The sequence below is a fragment of the Tiliqua scincoides genome, chromosome 6, assembly GCF_035046505.1.
Source record: "Tiliqua scincoides isolate rTilSci1 chromosome 6, rTilSci1.hap2, whole genome shotgun sequence".
Lineage (NCBI taxonomy): Eukaryota > Metazoa > Chordata > Lepidosauria > Squamata > Scincidae > Tiliqua > Tiliqua scincoides.
Genome location: NC_089826.1, coordinates 14,109,066 through 14,134,255, shown reverse-complemented (window position 1 = coordinate 14,134,255; position 25,190 = coordinate 14,109,066). Strand labels below are relative to the sequence as shown.

The window sequence follows — 25,190 nt, the reverse complement described above, 5'->3', positions numbered from 1 at the left end:
CTTATGAGTCAAGCTGCAAATGATTAGGTCTGACTCTTAACGTAAGTTTCCCAGATGCTGCAGCACAACCCTTCTTCCACTTGCCACTTCTGTTCCCTCCCGCTGTCCGTTCCGCCCCACCTTGCTGAGCTTGGACACCTTCTAGTCCCTTCTGGTCTGTACCCTGGCAAGCCTAATCCAAAAGTTAAAATTACTTGAGAATTAATGACCAGCCCATTAAGACTCGTGCACAAGTTGAGTTGTGAGGAGTGGAGACTCGGGACTCGACTCGAGTCTTGCCACAGTGGCAAGTTTCCATCCCTGAGGACTGCAGGGTTCCAACTTGAAACCTTGTGGGTCTGACACTGGTTTCCCTGTTCTTTGCACAGCTGAGGCCATCACATGTGTGTATATAAGGTATCGGTCCTCAGCCTGCTCACTGTTTGTTTACATTATACTTTACCACCAAAAGGAGCCAGTTAATGAACCTGTTTTCTTTGTTCAGCTGCTACACACACTCCTAGCCATGCTCTTACTGCAGGAAAATGAAAATCTCACACAAATTAAGTGATACCAACTATAAATCTCAGCCTACTAGAGACAATACATGAACAAGGAACTTAAAGATGAGTTTTATTTTTATGTGCAGTATCTTCTCTAAAATAGCAACACACGCTGCTTTGTTGCTATAAAATAGAGTCATCTTTTTCAATAAACCAATTGCATGTCTCACTTTGTGCTGCACTGTTTAGTGGTGTGAAAAAGGTCTGAAAAGACAATTTCCCAAAATGTATACAGTAGATCTTCCTTACAGAGCAGAATGCTAGATCTTCCCTATAGAAAAGGCTAAAATGTTGGCAGATTTGTTTGTTTAGTAAAATGCTAAAGGTTTAATATAATTACGCATGTTGCTGGTGATACAGCCCTAGTTGGCAAGAGCTCTGTAGCAGACTACACGTTTTGCATACAGATTTGGGCCCTGATATCCTTTCCAGATAGGGCTGGGAAAGACTCTGAATCAACTCTGGAGAGCCACTGCCTACCAGTGTAGACAGTACTAAACTAGATGGACTGATAGTCTCACTCTGCTATAAAGCAGCTTCATATTGCTTTTATCCTGTAATAATACTAGAATTAGCTTTTGCACATTGGATAACCGAGTTCTAGTATTATGAGAGAAGGGGGGGAAAAACATGTGAAATTACCACACTATGTCAAGAAATTGATCCACTAGCTCAGTATTATTTACTGATAGGCAACAGCTCTCCAAGGTTTTAGCTAGGAGTACATAGGAAAATAGGAAGCTGCCTTATACCGATTTAAACAATTGGTCCATCAACAGCACTGTTTCTCAAACTGTGGGTCGGGACCCACTAGGTGGGTCGTAAGCCAATTTCAGATGGGTCCCCATTAATTTCAATATTTTGTTTTTAATATATTAGACTTGATGCTGCCATGGCATGTGACTGCACTGGGGGAAAACGTTACAGGTTTGTACTTTTAACAGGCTACTCTGTATATGCTTTTAGCAATGAAAGTTAATGGGACTTACTCCTGGGTAAGTGTGGGTAGGATTGCAGCCTAGGATAGATAATAAGTTTCCTGCTTGATGATGTCACTTCCGGTGATGACATCATTTCCGGTGGGTCCTGACAGATTTTCATTCTAAAAAGTGGGTCCCGGTGCTAAATGTGTGAGAACCACTGATCTACAGTATGCATAAAGCCACAGACTTATGCCTTGATCTGAACTGCAAGCACCTTTGCTTGCTCTCTCGGCATTAACTTCCCTCCTTTCCCTAAACTCCCACATTCCTAACCCCAGGCTTTTCTGGAAAACCTTTGTTCCTTCTCCCCCTTCTGTACAGGATCCCTGCATATAAATTAGTTTCCCCCCTGTGTTTAAAATAGTTTCAAAATAGTTTTAAATTAATTTAAAACTAAATTAATAAATTCGTTTTAAACCTGTGTTTAAAATAGCAGGCACAGGGCCCAAGCCTATCCAATTTTCCTGTGCCAGTTCATCTGTGCCAATGGGGTATGAACTGCATCCTGTGTTGGGGAGGCAGTCACAGAGACTTCCTCGAGGTATGGGAACATTTGTTCCCTTACCTCAAGGCTGCATTTTGGCTGCACTGGTGCTGGATAGTTGGATAGGATTGGGCTCCCAGTAATAATCTATTCTAGAAGTTCTCAAACTTCTTACCTTTGTGACCCACTTCACTGTCCACAGTAGCTCCTGGACCTGCCACAACCAGGAAGCTGCAAGGCAATATGAGGCATGAAACAGAAGCGGCTTCTGAGTCACACCAGTCTGTGACCCACCAGTGGGTTGTGACCCATAATTGGAAACCCTGCTCTAGAGAAAGAGCCTTCAATCATTCCTAGTCACAACAATCAAGACTATCTCTTTGAGATTAGGAAGTAAGACATTTTAGGAGTCTTGAAGTCAGACACCACTGGGTTTTTTTTTAGAAGTTAGCTGACAAAGAAGTCTGAATAGATCTGATATTGTTCTCAAATTTTAGGGGTTCTTTTTCAAGTAATTGGTGCTAATAAGGCTTGATCCTTTGACAGTCTTGCTGAATTAGCTGGATGGTCAGTATCAGTGTGTGAGCAAATTAGTCATTTCAAACTTCTTATTAGCTGCCAAGATTGTTCTGTTTTAGCAGTGGAAAACAGCAATTCTTCTTACAATCAAAGAGTGGATAATTAAAGTCTTGGAGGTGGCCAAAACGCACAAAGCTTATGGACAAGATTTGTGGAAGAAATGGATGTCGTTCCCTGGCTGTTGTAACTGAAGGGACATTGTGACTGTGAAAAGATAGAAAAATACTACATTTTTGCATTGTTTGCATATTTTACATTTAAGGGCCAAACTAAAAATTAAGTAGAATGTGTTAGCAAGTGATGTGCTTAAGGCAGTAACATCTTCTTTCACAAAATAGGGGAGGGAGAAATCCAAATTCATTCATTCAAAGATTTTTACACCGCTTTTCCTCTGCCGGAGCAGATGCCCAAGGTGGCTCACAATTTCCAATTTAAAATATACAATATATAAAAACAATAGATAAAATCACAAAAAATAAATAAGATCAATTGGAGGAGGACTATTTACAACCAAGCTATAGAGGCACAAGAGGCAGATAACCCATCACCCAAACACCAGACAGAACAAAAATGTTTCAAGCCCTTGCCAAAAAGCCATGAAGGAGGGAGTAGATCTTAATTCCCCCAGTAGAGAGTTCTATAGTTGTGGCAACACTATCAAGAAGGCTCGCCCCTGTGCTGCCATCCACCTAACTGGGGAAAAAGGCAGCACTTACAGGAAAGCCCCCTCAAATGAACATAAATTAACACCATTATGCACATCATAAGGTTACCCTCTTCCCCCTGTGTTTATTTCACTGCCAAAAATGCCCGCTCCAAGGCTGTTGCAAATAGTCATTTCTGAGGACCCTTATTGGCTGAAGAAACAGCACAGGAAGAGTCACACACATGGTCACACAGAGTGCAACATGATTGCAATCCAGACCCCTTCTCCTCACAGCTGACAGGTATTGCCAGTCACGCAGCACAATCTTATACATGTTTACTCAGAAGTATGCGAGACTATACTCAATGGGACTTACTCTCAGGCAACTGTGTATAGGATTGCAGCATATTTCAGTTTTTAGATGCTCTTTTTAAATTTATTTTAGGTTTTCACCATTGTTAACTACAATTACACTGAACAAAACAACATGAAATAATATAAATATTCCACTAGTTCAGTTCAGTAAGACCTTTATTGGCATAAAATACAGAGAAAGAACAGAACAAAACAGGAATATACAAAAAACACAACACAACATAAGCATAAACATCAGTCGCTGCCCAGAGTCCCAGGGCTCTGCCTGGCTATTACCCCAGATAAAAAGGAAGCAACATTATCCAGAGTCTCAGGATCAGGAGTGGAAAGGAGAGACTGAAGCATGGTTGAATCCCCCCAGCGCTGCATCCTAGCTAACAATGGACCTAGAAATTTCTTGTGTGACACATCATGTAGCGGGCAGTAGAAAAAGGTATGCATTAGAGTCTCAATGCAATCCCTACCACACTTGCATTTCCTCTCTGAGTAGGGAATACCGCTGAACCTGCCCATTAACAAGGCTGATGGAAGAGCGTTACATCTTGCAAAGTTACAAAGTGTGAAAGCTCTTCGAGCCTGCGGGCACACCAGGTGGTAAAAGAAGGAGGCCAGTTTCCCAAAACTGACTGGAATATGGAGATGGAGTAGAGAACAAGTGGTTCTGGCGGCACTAAACAGCTCTTGTTGTTCGATATCCAGAATTCTTCCCTTGACAATTCTGTAAGCTGCATCACAACTAATCATACCTAACTCTGCAGGGTCCAGCCCTATTGACTTAATTTTAGTTAGAAGATCAGTGATCTCTATAGGCAGGACTGGATCCGATAATAATTGATGCATTAGATCAGAAGAGGTGGGGTTAAATAAAATCCTAAACCAAAATTTCAGAAGTCTTAACCATACAGTAGTCCTTAGTCGAATTAATCCCACCTCGAGACACAGGACCGAGTAGGGAACACACCTGGGTAAGCCCAAAATCTTCCGCAAAAAGGAGGCTTGGATGCGTTCTAGTGGTTGGTTAATAGCCTTATACCAGACAGGAGAGCCATAAAGAACCTGGGAAAGAAACTTTCCCTTAAACGCCTCCAGAGCGGCCGGAACATAACCATTGCCGCAGGTGAAAAAGAAACGGGAAATGGCTGAGGAAGCTAGTTTGGATGCGTTCTGCACTGCCTTGCGATGAAAAGCCCAAGTGAGTCTGTAATGAAAGTTGATACCCAGGTACTTGAAATGCTTAACCTGTTCCATTTTGTTGCCATTACAAGACCACTTAAAAGCTTTCCATCTGTTAGCAAATATCATTATCTTAGATTTAGCATAATTGATCTGCAATTTGTTGGTCAAAAATATTCCACTACAACATAGTACAAAAAGAGATTACAATCTTGTCAGGTTTTTACTTTTCACAAATGACATGTCATGTACCAGGCAACAATAACAACAAGTAATAACCAGGTATTTATTATTTAGATTATAGGATATCAATTTTAATGGCCTCTTGGAAAATGATTTCTCCATGTCAAAAATTCATTAAGAAATGGCACATTTTTTCCAAAGAGAATTATCACATTATTTTGGGTTTAACAACATTTATAACTATGTAGAGAACATGCTCATAACTATATTCTAGACTTTTTATACCATTCTCTGATTAATGGGTGTTTTAGATGATGATGATGATGATGATGATGAAGGTCGATCAGATGCCTCTGGAAGCACACACGACAACAAGATACTTGTATCCTGATGTCACTCCCCATCAAGCATTCAGAGACGGCTACCTCTTAAATCCAGACGTTGCATCAATAATTATGACGTATCCTATGATGAACTTTTTTTTCCCCATAAATCTGTCCAATCCTCTTTTAAAGGCATCTAAGCCAGATGCCATTACCACATACTGTGGCAAGGAGTTCCACAGATTAGTAATAATAATAATAATAATAATAATAATAATAATAATAATAATAATAATAATAATAATAATAATAATAATAATAATAATAATTTCCAACACAGAGCAATTTGGAATCTAGCAGCTGTATTCCAATAGCGTTATCACTTCCCTTCTGATCAGAAGAATGCTTTCTTACAGCCCAATACTATCCCTTCACGCTGTCTCCAATGCATTTGCACTAAAGAGGAACAAAGGGAACAGATTGAGAGACTTGAAGGGAAAGGGGAATTATTTTCCCTCAGCCGGACCAATGGGTATCCTTGGACCTGTGTCAACTCACTAGCTGGTGCAAGTTCAAGCAAAAGAAAGGGGTGGGGAGCTTTAGACTGGAGGGGCTAGATTCTGGTACACGCCATTGCCATTAGATTCACCACTCCTGCCAACTTCCCACCCTTGACTTAACATTGGTGATGGCCACTCCAGATCCAGCCAACGAGTAAAAAACCTCTGCAGCCTGTCAGCTGGCGGGATGGAAGCACTCAGTTCCACGTGCTTCCATAAGGCCATTTGTGAAGGCTGTAAAGCAAACTGCACTACCAGAACACTAGTTCCAGCAGCAGGAAGGGGGGATAGGATTGGGCTGTAAGTCTTCTAAACTGTTCAGTAAGATACTGGTTCCAAAGAGATGACTGCACATTTCCTAATAATATATTCTCCATAACATAGACTCTGCCCCTGAAAAATATATATTCAGGCAGGAAAACCCCTGTTGTCTTCACCTCAACTATTCAAACATTCACCCATTTTAGTGTGAATAATCATCTTCTGCACAAAGAAACAAGACAACTTATTTTCATCCAATAAATATTTGAGGAAGGAAAATGTACTCAAGCAATCCGCTTCCTGCAGATTAAGCAATGGCTCATTACTCTTTAAATATCAACCTGGTACATAGTTTGTTCCATGCAAGAGAGATGAGAAAATCCTTGTCTCCATTAAAAAGAACATAATGGAAGTCTGCATAAATGTATTTTATACGACTGTGACTGAACACTGCAGACCTCATCAAAAATAGGATACCCTGCAAAACCAAATCTCTGTAATGGTTTTTCTTTTCTTTTCTTTTTGTATTTGATCTAAAATGGAACAGAAAGAAGAAGAGGAAGAAGAAACTTGGAAATTGACCCAACTAAAAGAATCTAAACACAATTAAGATCTGAAAATCATCTTACAGTTGGCTGGGCCATTCCATTAATTTCACCCTTCTCAATGAACACACACGCACACACACACACACACACACACCCGCCCTTTTCAGATATTTTATGAGGGTAATCTAAATACAAAGCCATTAGAACATGTCCAACCAGCACCCACACGTACATCTGTTTGTGTAGAGTAGGAGTTCTTAACTGGGGTCCATGGATGGGCTTCAGCGGGTTCATGAACTGGGTGAACATAAGAAGTGCCCTGCTGGATCAGGACAAAGGCCAATCTAGTCCAGCTTCCTGTATCTCACAGTGGCCCACCAGCTGCCTCAGGGATCACTCAAGATAGCAAACCGCCTGTATCCAGTTGCCACTACCTTACATTTGGTATTCAGAGATAGGATACTTCTCAAAGGATGCATATGATCATCATGGCTTGTAACCTGTGATGAACTTGCAAAATAAAATATAATGATTTCTTTCTTTGTTTTCCTTCCTGTTACTTTGAAAACTGCCTTTGTAAAAAAAAAAATTCTTTTTTTAATGTCGAATTATGTTTGTAACACATAACAGGTACTACCTTTCATAGCATTCCTTGTTGTGGGATGTGTGACTTTGACCTGGAAGGCGGGGGAAGAGCCTGCTGGAGGGAGGTTGTAAAAATTAGGGAATCTGAAGGATCGAGGAAAAGGCAGTGAGTTACGGCCTAGGAGTTGTCATGTGGTCAATATTTTATTTCCATGTATTCCTTTTGATTCAAGGTGTGCAGGAGATACCCATTTACACTTGTGTACTTTACGCAAGGAAAGCGCCCTACAGGTAGACCACAGCTGTGATACAAGGACATCTGCAAGAGGGATCTGAAGGCCTTAGGAGTGGACCTCAACAGGTGGGAAACCCTGGCCTCTGAGCGGCCCGCTTGGAGGCAGGCTATGCAGCATGGCCTTTCCCGGTTTGAAGAGACACTTGGCCAACAGACTGAGGCAAAGAGGCAAAGAAGGAAGGCCCATAGCCAGGGAGACAGACCAGGACAGACTGCACTTGCTCCCAGTGTGGAAGGGATTGTCACTCCCGAATCAGCCTTTTCAGCCACACTAGACGCTGTTTCAGAACCACCATTCAGAGCGCGATACTATAGTCTTTCGAGACTGAAGGTTGCCAACTATACTTTACAAAAAGCACCTGCTTGGAGACCCAAGGGCCAGACCCTTTCCTGTCTGTTAAGTGGTTATTTATGGGACGGATGGCAAAAGGCCAGTTCCACAGGCCAAGCAGGTCAGACTTTTCATTGAAATGTGTGATCACTCCCCTACCCCTTAACTGATCCATGGAGTTCAGTGCTCCAAATCTGAATGGAGTTTTGTTTGTCCTTAAATTCAAAAGGCATTTTCATACCTCAGATGAAGCCTTTCAGTTCAAAATCCTGCATGAGCAACATATTGGTAGAGGTGGGAGAAAAGGGTTTTATTTTTTCGCGGATTTTGGTGTTTTCCAAAGTCAGAAATGCAGATAGCGGTGTTAAGTGTTTTTATTCAAAATTTACATTATAATTATAAATTATAATCTAAGGTACTAGGTAGGTGAGACAGGTGGTATAATGTCAGCAGATGCAACCACAGTCATTATCCATGCACCCCCAATAAATAGTAAAAAAAAAAGTTTTAGTTTTTGCAGATTTGGGGGGGGGGGGTTGTTTTTGTTTTACAAAAATCAGAAGTACAGAAAGCGGTGTTATCACTGTTTTCTCCCACCTTTTCATATTGGATGTCTTGTGATCACAGCCACCTCCTAAGGACTGCCAAGATGCTTCACACCTTCAGCAATTTTCACCAATCCAATGCTTAAGGTCAATCTAGCCACTCCAACTAGCCACTGGACCCTCAACTAGGTTGGAAAACAAAGTCAGAACCCAGCAGGTGTCATCATCTAGAATCCCCTGATTGAGTCAACCCCACCTAGAACTCAACAGGATTATATGGGGCAAAATCCTATGAAGACCAGGGAAGGAAGGAGGAAAGAGCAGAACACAGGAATCAGATTCCACTGTTCCCACCCAAACAGCAGAGGTTTGAATATACCCACGGAAACAGTATGATCACAAATAAGAGAATGCTTTGCCACAAATTAAGAATGATTGTGCTGAAAAGTAAAACACAAATTAGTTCTAGTGACTATGGAGTTCATATATTAACTTCTCAATTTGTGTATACAATCGAGAACCAAGAGTAGACTTTTTAGTACTGAATTGGCTCCTGGAGCATTTCCATTAGAGTGACTGTCTTAACCCTCTGTAAATCCCCAAGCTGGAAAAAAATACAGAGTATTAGCACCTGGTATGCTATTAAAACTTTATTGTCCAAAAAATTGAAAACTCTTTGCAATTGTTTTTAAGTGAATGTGGTTGTATCTTAATTTGTTGTAATGAGGGGGATGTTCATTACACCATGCCCCAGGGCATGTGTGAAGATTATATTTTTCATCTCAGTGAGTTTTTGCTTTTGCTGAACTCTTTAAAAATACCTAGGAATGTCAGACTTCCAGAAGGAAGCAAGAGCATTTGCTTGTCTTAATTACTGCTTTTTTTTTTCTTTTTGGTAATTGACAGTTGATAATGCTGGTGTTAATCAAGCTAGTGCATCACAAAGCCACCTTGTAATTATAAGGGGCCATGAGACTTTATATTGAGGTGCATATTTTGTATCTAATTGCAGCACAAGAGCCATAGCAAATTATTGTGTTTGGCTGTATTGTTTTCTGACCCAGTGACCCGGCTCTGCTCTTTCTATCATCTTAGCTTGCTTAAAGTGCCACTCTACCAACAGGGAATTAATATGTCAACATTTTCTTTACTATTCATGACCACATAAAAAATGCTGCTCACACTGATGCATGAATTTACAACCTCTGTCATCTTCGCTGGACTTCCATAACCAACTGGACCAGGAGTGTCAAACTCATTTCATACATAGGGCCAAATTGCATTCATGATGCCTGCTGAGGGCCGAAAGTGATGTCGTTAGGCAGGAAATATTGTCATTAAACAGGTCATAACCAAAAATAAGCACTTTTTCTCACTTAGAAAAAGTGCTCATTAGCTGCAAATGACAGAAGAGAAAACACACAAATCTTGATCATATTTCAAGATATGGGAGAGCCCAATTTTTGTGGGGGTTCCCCTTTCAGCAGTAATACCACAGCACTGCTCAGCAGCTGAGAGGAGGGCCGGATAAAAAGCTTCTGTGGGCCACATCCGGCCCCCGGGCCTTATGTTTGACACCCCTGAACTGGACATTACTTAAACATTGAACACACAGTAGATGGAAGAATGCACCTTTAACAATTAATCAAGTAATCATCTGCATGTAGAAATCAACTGAAACTAGAATTTTAAAAATGTTCTTACAAGCTGTGGAAAGAAGCCCGAAGCAGGGGGCTTACTTTTGTAAAAACACATTAAAACACAAAACACTGCATTTTGTGTTTAAAATATCCAAATAAAAACACAATACACAAAACAACATTTTGGTGTTTAAGATATTTTCCAGAAATTAAGATTAAAGTTGATTACTTTTCAAATTAGAAATAATACTGTGGCTAATAATAAGTGTTTAAAATGAATAAAAATGAGAACTTGGAATGAGAACTTGGAATAAAAACACATAACTGCTTTTTGCCTTTTCCATTCTTTTTTTCAAAATCTGTGAAAAAATAAAACCATTTTCAAACACCCCTGGTCATAATTTCTCCGAAATGTCACTAAACAGACAAGGAGGGGTCTTAGCAAAGGTAATTACTTTCATTACAAGAAACAAACATTCCATGTAAAGAGATAGCGCAGCTGTGGTTACCCAGTGGCAACACTAGAATTTGCATCACCCAGTACAGGAGACCCCCCTGATGGACTTCCTCCCATGCAGTGGGCATGGTGATGTATGATTGCCCCACTCTATTTTTTTTTTTTTACTATAGCTTTTGATAGAACACAGATATTTCAATGTGATTTTTTTCCATTGCTTTTGTTATAAATCACACATCAAATGGTATATAACATGATGCTACTATTCTCAAAACCGCGATTTTAGCTATTTTGGTCAATAGTGGTGTCACCCCTCCCCTCAGGTGCCACCTTAGTAACATCTTATTGGTTCAGTTCTGTGTCATAATAACATCTCTCTGGCTCTTTAAACAAACAGTCTCATTGGTCCATTTTGAATTAAGAAAATGTACTTTTTTGTTATATAAGACAGTTACATTTTTGTTTTCCGGTTTTTTGGTCATAACTTTTGATGGAATTGAGATATTTCACTCTGATTTTTCCATTGCATTCTGCTGTAAATTACACATCGAATGGTATATAACATGATGGTATTACTCCTACAAACCGCAATTTTAGCGATTTTGTAAGCAGTAACCCCTGCTTACTGGGTAAGAGGCACTCTGAAGTGGGTGCTCCTCTTTTTAGCAGGGGGAGAGTAACTGGCCCACCTCACCCAAGCAGTGTCTTTTCTAGTGGCTGTCTGCTGGTATTCTTTTGCATCTTTGTAGATTGTGAGCCCTTTTGGGGCAGGGAGCCATTAGTCATTTGATTTTTCTCTGTAAACCGCTTTGTGAACTTTTAGTTGAAAAGCGGTATATAAATACTGTTAATAATAATAATAATACTAATAACAATTTTGGTCACTAGTGTGTGCCCCCACTACCCCTGTGTGCATCACCCAGTGCAGCCCTCATCTCCCATACCCCCTAGCAATGCCACTGTGGTTACCAGATGCAATGAAAAACAGAGTAGTTAACACTAACTTGCCCACCGTGTCTGGCTTGATCCTGGTTAAGAAAAGACACACAGCCCAGTCCTGAGCTGCCTGGGGCGCCCAGTCTCGGCGGCACCGAGAACGGCTGCTGCCGGATGCTGCACACCCCGGGCTACCGCGGGAGGCACCTCTGGAGAATGGGATTTTCATCCACTTCTCCCGGGTAAGGTGGCAATCTAAAATAATCAAACATTATTATGGGCAACCATATTATCCGAACCTGACTGTATATGTTACAGCTCTATCCTTTTTCCATTCCACTCTCTGCTGAGTGACACAACTGAATTAATCCTTTCCAACTATCTATTAAGTTCTGGTATGTTTCTTCTGAAAGCCCATTTCAACATCAGAGCCACTGGGGTTCTGTCGCAGCTAATCTGTGATCTAGCCCAATAAAAACATTAACAAATATTGCCAGTTTTAATTTATAGATGCAGTAGGAGCTCCTAAATCACGGCAGTGTTTTCCATCCAACCTTGTTCATCAAACTCAAAAATAATTTAGCGACTCCTTAATTAATTCCTAATTGACATGCCTGGGTCATTACGCCAACACTTTCATTTGGCTCTGTACCAACAGGCAGTGGCCTAGGGGCTCTTTGGCTTATGAGAATTCTCCCAGGATGTCCAATAAAACTTTTTCTTTCAAAAGTAAATTTTGTAGCGGTTGATGCTGTCAGTTATTAAGCTGATTAACATCCTGATCCGGAACAAATTTACCTTAAAGTCCCCACTGATCTCAAAAGGAATTTAGCTTCAAATAAAGGTTCAATTAGATGTGACAGTGGGAGACCTATAATCATATCATCAGCCATTTTTTAACCCCAAATTTGATCAGGACTGTGGGATTGAGGGGAGGGGGGTAAGCAAATGGCTGTGGCATTTTCCCAGTGAAAACTCTGTCCCCTGAACCTAGAAAAATTATTTTATTTTTGGTAGCTCGGAATCCCAAAGTAAAACAACAGAAAAAAAGCAAAAAACCAGAAAACCCCCCCCCCCATAAAAATCAGACTCACACAGACCCCAAAACAGAGCATCAAGTCAAACCAACAAGAACTAAACTTCTAAAGTTTGATTAAAAAGAAGCATTACCACCTAGGCATTTAAATGAAAACAGGGAGGCAGCCTTTACAGGGCAGGAAAAGGCTGTCCATCTTTCTTAAGCAACCAAGCCTCTAGTGGTGACAGAACCAATAAGAATGCATCAGAATTCATAAGAGGGCCTCTGCATACAAGAAGTTATGTTGGGGGGAAGACAACCCTGCAGCTATTCGGCTCCAAATGGCCCAATTCTAACTAGGATCATGCCGGCACATGGAGGTATCAATGAAAATGAAACAGGTATGCACGGTGCTCCAACAGTGGCCATTTTGTGCGTTCTGCTGCAGAAGGAGGCGGTGCTGGAGACTCACCACCAGAACAAAGCCACCAGTGGGGTTGGGCAGATTGGCGGTGGGGATCAGGGCCTTTGTGGGGCATGTGGTGAGCGATATCCCGATCACCATTTTGCTTCCAAAAAGAAACCAGTTCAGCCTCAATACAAAATAGCTGGCACAAATTCGAGTACACGCATTGGAGGTCATGAAGGTGCAAAGTAGGGTAAGTAAACCTTTCACTTATCTCTCTGGCCCCGCATGCTCTCCACCTGTCCACAGGATACAGCGGAGCTTGTGCTGGTGCCACTACACCTTGTGGGCAGCATTTAGTTAGGACTGGACCCTTACCCACAGCTAAAGATAATGACCAGGAACTTGAATTGCACTCAGAACTAAAACAGCAGTCAATGAAGTTGGCATAGGAGCAGCATCACTTGATGGAACAGTCTGGCACTGGTAAAAACACTGTGTACCATTCAAAGTTTTGGGGGGGGGGCGCTTCGGGAAAACTCCACCTAGAGTGCGTTACAGCAATCTAAATTGTGACAGAATCGATTCAGGCGTCAGCATGGCCAAATCTGGTTGACCCAGGAAAGGACATGACTGATGCACCAGCTGACACAGAGCAGGAAGTATCTCTGGCCATGGCCAACACCCAGGCATTCAGGTTCAGGAAAAAACCCCAAATTTTGATCCTGGTATTTTAAAGTGAGTGCAATCCCATCCAGGAAAGGTTGATGAATCATAGCCAGAACTGCAGACCTCCTAATCAACCGGACCTCTGTCTTGTTCAGATTTAATTTCAACTTGTTCACCCCCATCCATGTACAATACAACAGCTTATATTTTCCCCTGAGGATCAGACAGCAGCTTGTGGAAAGAATTCTCATTGTGAAAGGGAAGAGGGGGAAAAATAAACCCAAGCTCACTCTTTCTACTGAATTCACTTGCAGCTGCTCTTAAAATATCAAACAGGTCTAGGGAAGGAACGGTAGCAGCAGCCACATGCACCCTGGCTCATCCAACGGAGAAAATGTCTGCATTGGTGGTGATGGGGAGGAGCAAGTGTGTTCACTGGAAGAGAGTCTTCCTGAAGGACTCTTCAGCCTAGCCCTGGAGAGCAGCAGGAACAAGATCCTAAAAAAGGGTGAAAGGATTCATCATGTGGGTCCTCCTCTAAGGAATCCGCAGAATGTAAAGATTGTTTCATAAAGGTGGCATTGAACTGCAGGTGGCCCTTGCTATCCATGGGGGTTCCTGGACACCCTGCAGATACCAAAATCCATAGATGATTAAGGGCCTCATCCTATCCAACTGTCCAGCACTGGTGCAGCTGAAATGCAACCCTGATGTAAGGGAACAAACGTTCCCTTACTTTGAGGAGGACTTTGTGACTGACTCCCCACCAAAAGATGCAATGCGTGCCCCATCAGCACAGCTGCACCGGCATTGGAAAATTGGATAGGATTGGGCCCTGAATCTACAGATTAGGGCCACCCAAACCCTCTGAATCCAACCAGAGCTCTGCTCCATTGCATCTGGAGGGTGTTCTGAGGGTAGGGAGGGTGTGTGCGGGTTCACGCTGTGCGGGTTTGAAACCCGGGATGATAAAATCCGCTGGTACCAAACCCACGGATAATGCAGGCCCACCTGCATTAACAAGAAATGCATTTTTAATTGCATCAGGAATACAGCAGCGTGTCTGAGCTTTCTAATGGTGCACAAAATGGGGGGGGGGGGAGAGAGAGAGAGAGAGAGAGAGAGCCTTTTATATGAGCACCTGGCAAAACAATGACCCAGGAGTCTTATCCCACTGGCATTTTACTGTGCCAGCTCATTATACTGGGTTATTAAGTAGCCACGATGACACAGCATTAAACTACAAGACCAACCTCCAAATCCATTTCATATTATTGTTGTTGTTTTATTTTAAATAACCCCAAAAGCAATAAAAAAAAAAAAACTTAGCATAAAAAGCTCCACAGGCATACAGGAACCATGGCAACAAATCTAATGATTGGGTAAACACACTGATTTAAATAAGATCTCAGCTGCAAGCCAGGTCACACATTCTTTGGGGCAAGTGGCACGACCTGATTCAAATGTCACACTCAGTTGAACAGTTTGTGGCAGTGCTTCTCAAACTTTTTAGTACCGGGACCCACTTTTTAGAATGATATCACCGGAAGTGATTGTCATTAACCTGGAAGTGATGTAATGGTCGGGAGTGACATCATCAATTTAAACTTCAAACCTAAGCTGCGATCAGCCAAAGGTCCCATTACACAGCGCATTTGTGCTGTTATTTTGCAAAGCTCGGAATTCAAACTTTCTGGCTCAGATTATTAGATGTCAAAGCAGAACACAGACTTGGATCCTTCTCCAGCCACATAATTCCCCCCCCCTTCCCAGCATCCCATCTGTTCAAGGCAAAGCACCATGCCTCTCCCCGACTGGGAGCCTGCCCTGCCCAGCAGCTCTGAACCCTGTCTTTTCAATGGCGGCTGAACTAGGTGTTGTGTGACCCACCTAGTGGGTCCCGATCCACAGTTTGAGAGGTGCCGGTTTATGGGTTTGTTGGATCAGAAACGAACAACGAGCTCAAGCACTCCTTTCTTTCAATTCCTTCCTGTCTTTGAGCACCCTGTTTCATAGTACACTCCCTTGTTAAATCACATTTTGCCATGATGTATAACCATGAACCTTTATTGAGCACTTCCTACAAACCAGAATTGCAAACCAATCCTGCTTCCTGTTGACATTTGCTGAGTCGACCCCTCTAGCTACAGGATGCCTGCAAGCTTGTCTTGCTATAAGCTTATAGAGTCTGGTTAAAGCAAGATACACAATGCAACTGTAAACAATATAAACAAAAGAAACAAAAGTTATGGGTGCAGGGGCGGAGATAGGGTCCCCCCATATCTGTGATTTTCTTTATCCCGGGGGGGGGGGTGGACGGACACAGAGGAATACATCCCTCATGGATGCAAGGGAACATCTGTACTTGCTTTGCATTGCTAAGGTTCAGCCCCTGGCCTTTTTGGTTAAAACACTTCAACTAGCAGGGCCAGAGGGACCTCTGCTTAAAATAAACTTTGCAGAACCACCCAGAGCAAAAGCAGACCAAGCAATCTGCCCAAGCTATATTCCATGGCTCTCTAAAATTGGACTGGATAGGCCAATGTTTCAACTGAGTATGAGGAAGTTTCTTAGTAACAAGTGAATGACAAGAAGAAAAATCATCAAACTCAATTCTGCACTACAGAACTGTGCTGGTGGTGAAAACTTTCTCCTTAAGGGCTCTCACAGCTAAAGTCAGGCAACCAGCAAGGTAGCTGTGTTCACCATTAACATTTCCTGCAAGAATCTTAGGAGGTAGCTTTGTTTCTTGTTATGAATCTAAAAGACATCTTTGTATTATAGTTGGACCTCAGTATCTCTGGGGTTCTGTTCCTGGAATTCCCGCAGATAGTGAAACTTGCAGATAAGCAAAATCTGAAGGTTGGGTCCAATAGGACATCCAGTTGCATCCAAAGGTGTTCTCTGGTCGTATCCAGAGGTATTCTGAGGCCTGAAGAAAGCCTCACTGAGGTGATCAGGGAATACTTCCAGTCACATACAGGAGCTCAGGTCAGGCCCTCCACTGTGGGTTCAGAACCCGTGGTGAGTTAAATCACCAAACCTGTGATAAACAAGGCAGTCCTGTACTCAGGTCTTCAGAGCCTCTGCAGCTCTGAATCTTTTGAGTTGCCTCTGATCCTTACTTGCCCTGTCACCTAGGACAAGAAAGATAACGTCTAAACTAATTTTATTCTATCTTAATTCATTGGGGGGGGGGGGTCTGAAGCTGTTTGCTTCATTTGAAACAACTGGAGGCTGCAGTTGTTCTTGAAGCCTGCTGTCCATCTTTACGTACATCAATTGTTCTGATCATTCTCTCCTTTCATCACTGAAGATTAAACTCTTCATTTACAAACACACAGTTCAAAAATCAATGTTTTGCATGAAACAAGATGTATTTAATTAGAAGAAAAATGCAGAACAAACAATGTTAAAAGGATGCCTCTTTGCATAAACACTCAATGGGTTTCTGCCATATAAAACAGGAACCTGCCATAAAAAGCTGTCATGATTATTTCTCTGGCATGCTGGAAGCATTTAAGCTTCTAATTTATGTCGTGTAATAAACAGGCACCCCCTAAGGCAGACCAGGTCTGTTATCTCAGGCTCAGCTTTAAGAATCCTGGTATTGACAGACTGCAGGAGGCACTGAATGACTTCAAGTAAATATTTAGCACTTTCTACACAACAGTATTCTTTGCCCCCCCCCCCATATTCAAAGTACTTTGTAAACATTAACTTGTTAATTCTTCACAGCAGTCCTGCAAACAGGTGAACATAAACCAGGCTCTTTGCTGCCAAGAAACAATAGCAAAGACACCGACAGGGCTTCCCTCGAGAACAAGTACATTTCCACAAACTGTGGGCTGAGGATGAGAAATTAATTTACAGATGTCACCATCTTTCTGGAATGCTTTGAAAATAAAGTGGGATCGTTCCAAGCGATTGCATGGAGAGGTTTTTGGGGTGTTCAATATGAGCACTCAAAAATGCCACAGAAGCCACCACATGCCCTCTCTCAGGGGCTGCCTCCGCCAAGCAAAAAAAAGCCTCACCTTCCTTTGGCTTTGTTTATGAGATCCAGCCATTCATGGTTAGAACCCTGTGAAGGAACACGGAGAGAGATGTGCTGGGCAGCTGCGCACGCTCAGCCAGCGCCACCCTCAGAAAATAGTCAGAGAACACCTGCTGGGCATGCTCGAGGTGATTTTGCAGAGAATTTGACAGGGTCGCTGGCAGCTCACCTCACCATTAACCAGGTCCTTTGGGAAGCAGTCAGGAGCCACTAATAATGCTATCACAGGTTGTTCAATGTGAAGTCCAAATGAAAGGTTGTTTGTGTAGTAATGTTATGTTGGGATACTGTTGCTGTAACGAATGTGACGAAGGCCCAAGCACGCAGGCAAACAGAAGCATACTGGCCGCTCCAAATCTGCAGGTGTGCACCAACCAATTACCTTGTCGTTGCAAACAATTTTTAGCAGTTTGCAGTGGTGGGGTGAAAACTGTCAAATCTTCATGGCAAGCTGCTGCACAGAATTTAGGTTGTCAGGTATAGCAGCCCCCCAGCACGTAACAGGGAAGGGAAACTCAAACCAGAGCTCAAGTCAGGTTCAGGCATTTTACTTCTACAGGTCGTGCCTCTATATTCGTGAATTCAGGACCTGTGAGTTCTGAACATGTGAATGAGGCCAGACCTGAGCTCCCTGATGTGACCGCAGATGTTTCCCGGTCATGGTTGGTAGCCTTTCTGGGGCATGCAGAGGCTGTACGCGGCCTTTGTGGGCCTCAGAACACCTCCAACAGCAACCAGAGAACATCTCTGGTCGCCGCCAGATATCCTATGAACCAGGACCCACGGATGTGATTATTCATGGGTTTTGGCATCCCCGGGGGGTCTGGGAACAGATCTCCTGGAGATACCGAGGTCCGACTGTACACTACCATGGCAGCTCCCATGTAGTTGTCAATAAATTATTGGTAGAGGTGTTTGTTTCCATCGAGTAAGATAAGATTACAGCCTAAGTCCTACTGAATACAATGGGCTGAATAAAGTTAATAACACTGTTTTCAAACACCTCACATTACTGGCCTTATCTTTGCTGCTCTGCAGTGACACCCCAATGATGGCCACAGGGGGTACTGCAGCTCATAAGGCCAGCCTAGGCTTGCTTATCTGTGGAATCAATAGGGGCAGGTCAGTCCTATATAACATTGCTTCATTCTTGATTCCTAAAGCTGCAATCTTATAAACACTGTCCTGGAAGTAAATCCCATTTGTGTTGAATCCCATTTGTGGACTTACTTCTGAGTAGACATATATAGAATTGTATTGTTAGTCTCAGCAACTCCTCTTTCTGATTAACCATCTAGACTCTTTTGCCTTGCTTTGCCCTTGAATTCTGCTTGCTGCACCGGTCTCAACCTCTTCTGCCCAGCCAACCAGAACTCTATCTGCATACCCCTAGAACCAGATCACTTGTTCCTGAATTTGGCTAAAGCCTGACATTCAAGCTGAGGGATTGTTCCAATTTTGTAAGTATATCCTAAGGACACTATAAAAAATGACTTTTAAGGTCACTCTCTCTTAAGACATCCCATCTGAGATTATACTAACAGTTCTGAAAACTGAACTCTTATCTTGACGACTCAGTAGAGATTGCAATGAAATTTAAAAGTCAGACTACGACATATGCATCTTCTAATAGTTTTTTTTACCTGACTTACTCACCTGGAGCAGCCACAACTCCTCTCTCAAACTACCCTCCATATTGTAATCAGCAGGGTTGCAGTAGACTGTAGACAACCTTCAGTCTCGAAAGACTATGGTATCGCGCTCTGAATGGTGGTTCTGGAACAGCATCTAGTGTGGCTGAAAAGGCCAATTCGGGAGTGACAATCCCTTCCACACCGGGAGCAAGTGCAGTCTGTCCCTGGTCTGTCTCCCTGGCTATGGGGCCTACCTTCTTTGCCTCTTTGCCTCAGACTGGGTTGTAGTAACTGTATGTATATTGACGCATGAGACTCACCACACTTTACTTCCTCAAATCATGACTATAGTTATTCATTACTTACTAGGTATCAAAGATTGGTCATTTGGAAGTAATTCAGATTACACAGGAGTTTAAACTAAAGGTGAAATTTAATCAAAGCTGCAAAACAAAAATTAAATGAGAGAGAAAAATTGATATGGTATTTATTCACTATCAAAAACATTAACGAAGAAAGGGAAAGAACTGTTAAGCACCATGCCACCATTAAAAAAAAATATATATAGTGATATTAGCATCTCTGATGGTCTTTCAGTGGCTACTCCTTAGGTACCAGGCATTAAAATTATCTGGAAAACCAATGAGCCTCCAGTCACTTTGCACTTGGGATTCTTAGGCATCTGTTTAAACATGTTACCCTTTTGATAACTGGCCTTATGAAGTGATCCATAGTAAAATGACAATGTTCAGTAATAACACCATTACTAATGGAGTTAAGCCAGAAGTCAGCAACTGAAGTGGAGAGAATGATATCCTGCATGGCAATTGCTAGAGGCAATTAGAACCATTAAATGACTAAATACCTAATCCACTCTTCTTTAAAAAAAAGAAATATCTTTTCTACTTATTTCCTAGAAAGTACACTTGGCAATTTTTTTTTAAGAAGTCCATGTAGAAAGTGTAGCCAAGTTGTAAATACAGTTATTTGCCTGACTTACCAGAACGACAGTGGTGCTGCTCTTCTAGGAATTCCAAGTCAAGCATGAGATCATCTTCATCCAGGTCACAGGAGCCCAAGTTATTCAAAACATCCTGAAGTATGAGAATGAAAACAAAGAAATTAGGGTAGAAGCTAACCAAACACAAAGGGGGTGGGAAATCACCCAATGTAATTTTGTACTGGAATTAATGTGAGCAGAGTGGAAAATGTTGGATCCAGGAGAAGGTACGAACAAGCTGAGGGCAGCTGCCATGTATCAGCTGGGAAGCAGCAGTGCAGCAAACAAACAAGCCATGGCTTGTCATGGTTTCTGGACTGCCCTGGTTTTCATGAGAGGGCTGGGGAACAGCGAGAGTGAAAGATATAGGGCTTCTGGTTCTGGCCAGCAGACTCAAATGAGGTCATGTGGCCATAGAAGTTGGTTGCCCTCTGGCACGCTCAGGAGGTGAGCCAGGGAGATAAGCACGGGTAAGCAGCCCCACATATCCCTCACCCTTACCCATTCCTTAAGGGGCTAAAGCCCTGGCCTCAGGAGGCCACTCCAGGACATGGCTCAAGTCCTGGAGGATCCTGGGCCTCACCAGTGGAGGCAAGTAGTCCCTGCAGAACCCAGGCCCTGGGTGACTAGAAGGGGAGAGATTCCTTGATTCAGCCTCTGGAAGCAGGACCACACCCAGTGGCGCCACCTCAGGGGCCTCATGGTCCCATCCCAGTGGGCAGCCCCCCAGGACACAAGCCCCATCCAACCGCCCACATTCGCCTGAAAGAGGAGCATGTGACGAGCCTGCAGATTCCAGCCAAAAGAGGGTGCTTCGCTACCAAGGCGTCCCAGCAACACCCAGAATGCAAGACAGGTGACATTCTTACTGTCTGGAGAGAGGTCTGTGACATAACAGGATCCCCCCATGAAAAAATATAACTCAAATAAATGAAATAAATCCAATGAGCAGAGCCTTGCGTAACTTTCACTGATTTGGGGCATTCAGAGGGTCAAAGCAGGTCACCACGTTACGGCCATCCCCTTGGGTCAGACTGGTGCCCCTGGAAAGGAAGACGGCGGAGACCATTGATACAACAGAAGACCAATGGTCTAACCTGGTATAAGGCAGCTTCATAGACACTTTTTCCAACATCGTTTCCAACATCGTTCTTTTTCCAACATCGTATCGTAATGCACAGTGACTGGACAACACTTTAAATTATCTTCAAATCACATGAAACCCAACAGGTATATCAACATGGAACGTAGGAAATAGTTAAAGAGGCTGAAATTGTAAAGTGCCACATTTCAGCAGATTTTTTCCCTCCACAGATTTGAAGCATTTCTGATGTGCAGAATTGATTATTTGCTACACGACCAACAGAAACGCCATCATTCGTGGCTTCTAACAAAATTAACTGTCCTTAATTCCAAAAACTGTTGTACCTTCCTTTTTTAAAGCCTATCACCATCAGGTACTTCCACCAAGAGCTACAACCGTATTTCTCTGTTCACCACTTTTCAACAACTACAACAAAAAAACACATAGAGGGAAGAGCTCCTTACAATGCTTTAATTCAAAGTGTTCCCATTAAATGCTTTATGTTAGTCAGGAAGAAAGAAAGGAAAATGAAATTTATCATCAATGTTCCAAAGAAATACTGACAGATGAATGCTGACATGTCCTTTCTTTCTTTCTTTCTTTCTTTCTTTCTTTCTTTCTTTCTTTCTTTCTTTCTTTCTTTCTTTCTTTCTTTATCCCCCCCCCCCCCCCCAAAAAAAGGCTTAATCACTGCTTGCAGAAAAACACTTTTGCAAAAGGTTTAATAAAACTCTCCATTGACTTTGGAATGGCCCCTTAGAAACTTTAAAAAACAGTGTTCCTCTTTGGTGCACATGCTGAATTTAACCCTTGCTGTGGATGTGGAATGAAATTCAAGTTCACTCTTGCCTCATGTGAACAAACCCCTTCTATTTATGGGGACCTGTTGGTTGCTTTACAAGAGTGTTTGCATCCTTCCATCAGGAACAGATCCTGCAGAGCAATTAACAACCAGCAATGTCCAAAAACAGTAAAACAGCAAAACAATTAACACAATTAACACAGCCTAGTTAAGGCTGCCCTTTACAACAGCAGAACACAGTTCTGCTGTCATAAGTGGCCATACTGCGGTGTGTGCAGCTTGCCACTGGTGGCAGTTTTTGGTCCACAGCCACAAATAGCAGCAGTGCTGGAGGCCAGCTGCCTCTGCCGGCTACATCCATCAGCACAGGTACACTGGTGGAAGGGGCAGGGGGTGGGCAGAACAGGGACAGAGGGGGAGAAATGGGGGAATTTCTGGGCAGGGAGAGGGCAGGCAGGAAGCAGGATGCGAGAAGGAGGGGCGGATCTCAGCAGCCCCAACAGGCACCAGATCCTAACCCTGTTTCCTGACCCCTTCCCTCTATCTTACTGTCCTTGGATTTGCACCAGCAAAAGAGCTGGCACAGATCAGAGAAGATCCACCAGAGCAGCAGAGACTTGCCCTGGGGTAAGAGAACTTTGGTGTAGGTTTCTCCATGTGGAAAGAGGTGATCCTTCAGATGTCAAGGTCCTAAACCAGCACTCTGAACTGGACCATTACTCTATAGCAGGGGTGTCAAACACATTTCATACAGAGGACCAGATAGAATTCATGATGCCTGCAGAGGGCTGGAAGTGACATTGTTAAGCAGAATGTGACATCATTAAGCAGGTGTGTGTGTGTGTGTGTGTGTGTATACACAGACAGACAGACAGACAGACACACACACACACACACACACACACACACTTTACCCAAACCTGCTGTAAAATTTCCAAACATAATTCTGAATTACGTCTGCAAGGGTCCTATGATGAACTATATTGTTACTCTCAGATGTGTTTAGAAGATCCACTCCTGACTCCCTATTTCCACAACTGTTTTTTCAAGGCAGAAGGAAGACAATCATGGCACATGGGCAGAAACTATTTGAAAAAGCAAGGAGATTTGAGATATTCCACAGACTTTTTTGTGACACAGCAGAAAACTCCACAGAAACCCTCATTGTGTGGAGTCTTCTTCTTCTTTATACATGTGATACTATAGCCATGCTGTTTTATTACGCTAAATAACTCCCTCCCTAATTAATCTTCATGTGTCTCGACAGGTTACTAGCCATTCTAAGACTGGAAGTGAGGATAAGAAAAGCCATCAATAGTTCTGTGCTGAGGAAATTCAGATTAGCACTCAAGGTAGGAGCTGAACATTGTGGACCCATCTTTTGGGAACAGGAGCGCAAGGAGGGGAGCACAGTGGGCACCTGGGGCGAAGAGGAGCACAGCAGAAGACAAAGTGGCAAAATGACACTGCAAATGGAGTAGTCAACAATGGTTCACAACTTCTGAACTTCTCCTTGCAAGGTAGAAGTCACGGATGCTTTAGGACCAGGGTATCCTGTCCTAAGGGAGGGGGTTACGGTCTTGCATAAGACCATAGACCAAGATTAGAATATGGTCTTGCGCGAGTTCTCTCCCAACTGCTATTCCAGTTACCTGTAGTTCAAATGTACGTATGTGCTGAAGACGGAACTTCATTCTTATTCATGCCGATGCATTAAGCCAGTGGTTCTCAATCTTTTAGCACAGGGACCCACTTTTTAGAATGACAGTCTGTCAGGAGTCACCAAAATGATGTCATTAACCTGGAAGTGATATCATGGCCAGAAATGACATCATCAATTTAGGCTTCAAACCTAAGCAATGATCAGCCCCGTTACACAGTGTACTCATGCTGTTATTTTACATAGTTCAGAATTCAAACATTTCCAGCGTTCCATCTTCCCACCTGTTCAGGGCAAAGCACCATGTTCTGTCCCACTGGGAGCCCGCAGCTTTGTACCTTGCATTTTCAGCACTGTATTTTCAATGGCAGCTGAGCAAGGTGCTATGAGACCCACCTGATATTGGCTCGACACCCACCTAGTGGGTCCCGACACACAGTTTGAGAAACACCGCATTCAATTCTATTTCTTTCACTTGCTCACTTGTAGCCCTTCTCACAAGTTTGTTTACAAGCTTTAATTCAGACCTTGTCCATTTGTTCAATGAATGATAAGCCCTCAGTGGTACCCGTCCATTGCTGCCTGCCACTTCTTGTTGACGATTATCAATATACAAAATATTTCTAGTCACTTTCTGTACAAACCAATGTTCTCTTATTCAAAAGATGCAAATTACCATCCAATTACAGCAATGTTGTTACAAAGTCTTGACTAATACTTGTGACATTCTGTGCTCTAATTGCAAACATCATAATGAATCTACATCCCATTAATACCAGATGTTTATTAACAAGAAGCTCTTAGGCTTTTACTGTGTCTAACTCCCTGTTCGGCAGTAAATTCTGGTTATACTCAAATTGAAATTTGCCATCCTTGAGCATAAATAATCTGGATGGTTATAATTTTATCAAACCTGAATTACCTATTATGCCTGCAGCCAATACGGTTTCAATGTATGCTTGGCTTCATGACACCCCAATACACCAAGAGGGAAAGAGCAGGTCCTTTCCCAAGCACCAAAACTCGTATTACTCTGAAACATTCTAAGACCTGGAACCAGTCTCCCATGAACAAGTATTACTGCCTATAGACAAGGATTCATCCCAGTGGTATTCAGACTGGGGCGTTGCGACACCCCAGCCTGAGGGCCCTGGCCTCTGCCCCCTTAAGGAGCGGGGGCAGGCGGGAAGGTAGTGACATGATCCCCAGGACTGCGTCGCTAACGGGGCTGCAGGGACTGTACTCACCAGTCCCTGCAGCAGCCTTCCCGGGGTGGGGGGAGCCCTGCGCTAGCGCCTGCAGGGCTCCCCAGCTGGTTTGAAGTAAAAGTAGAGCGATCACAAGTGCGATCCTGGGGATTGTGTCACTGCCTTCCCCCTGCCCCCGCTGCCTCCCCCCGCCCCCGCAAGGACTT

General features: G+C 42.9%; 1 protein-coding gene across 2 annotated transcripts in view; it reads right to left on the bottom strand.

Annotated features, from left to right (window-relative positions):
- The window catches only part of CCSER1 (coiled-coil serine rich protein 1), a 741,465-nt gene that overhangs the window by 659,942 nt on the left and 56,333 nt on the right, over positions 1-25,190 (bottom strand). For both annotated transcript variants that reach the window (XM_066632826.1, XM_066632827.1), the window contains exon 3: positions 20,231-20,324. In XM_066632826.1, coding sequence (XP_066488923.1) covers positions 20,231-20,324 — 94 coding nt within the window. The remainder of the gene's footprint in view (positions 1-20,230; positions 20,325-25,190) is intronic.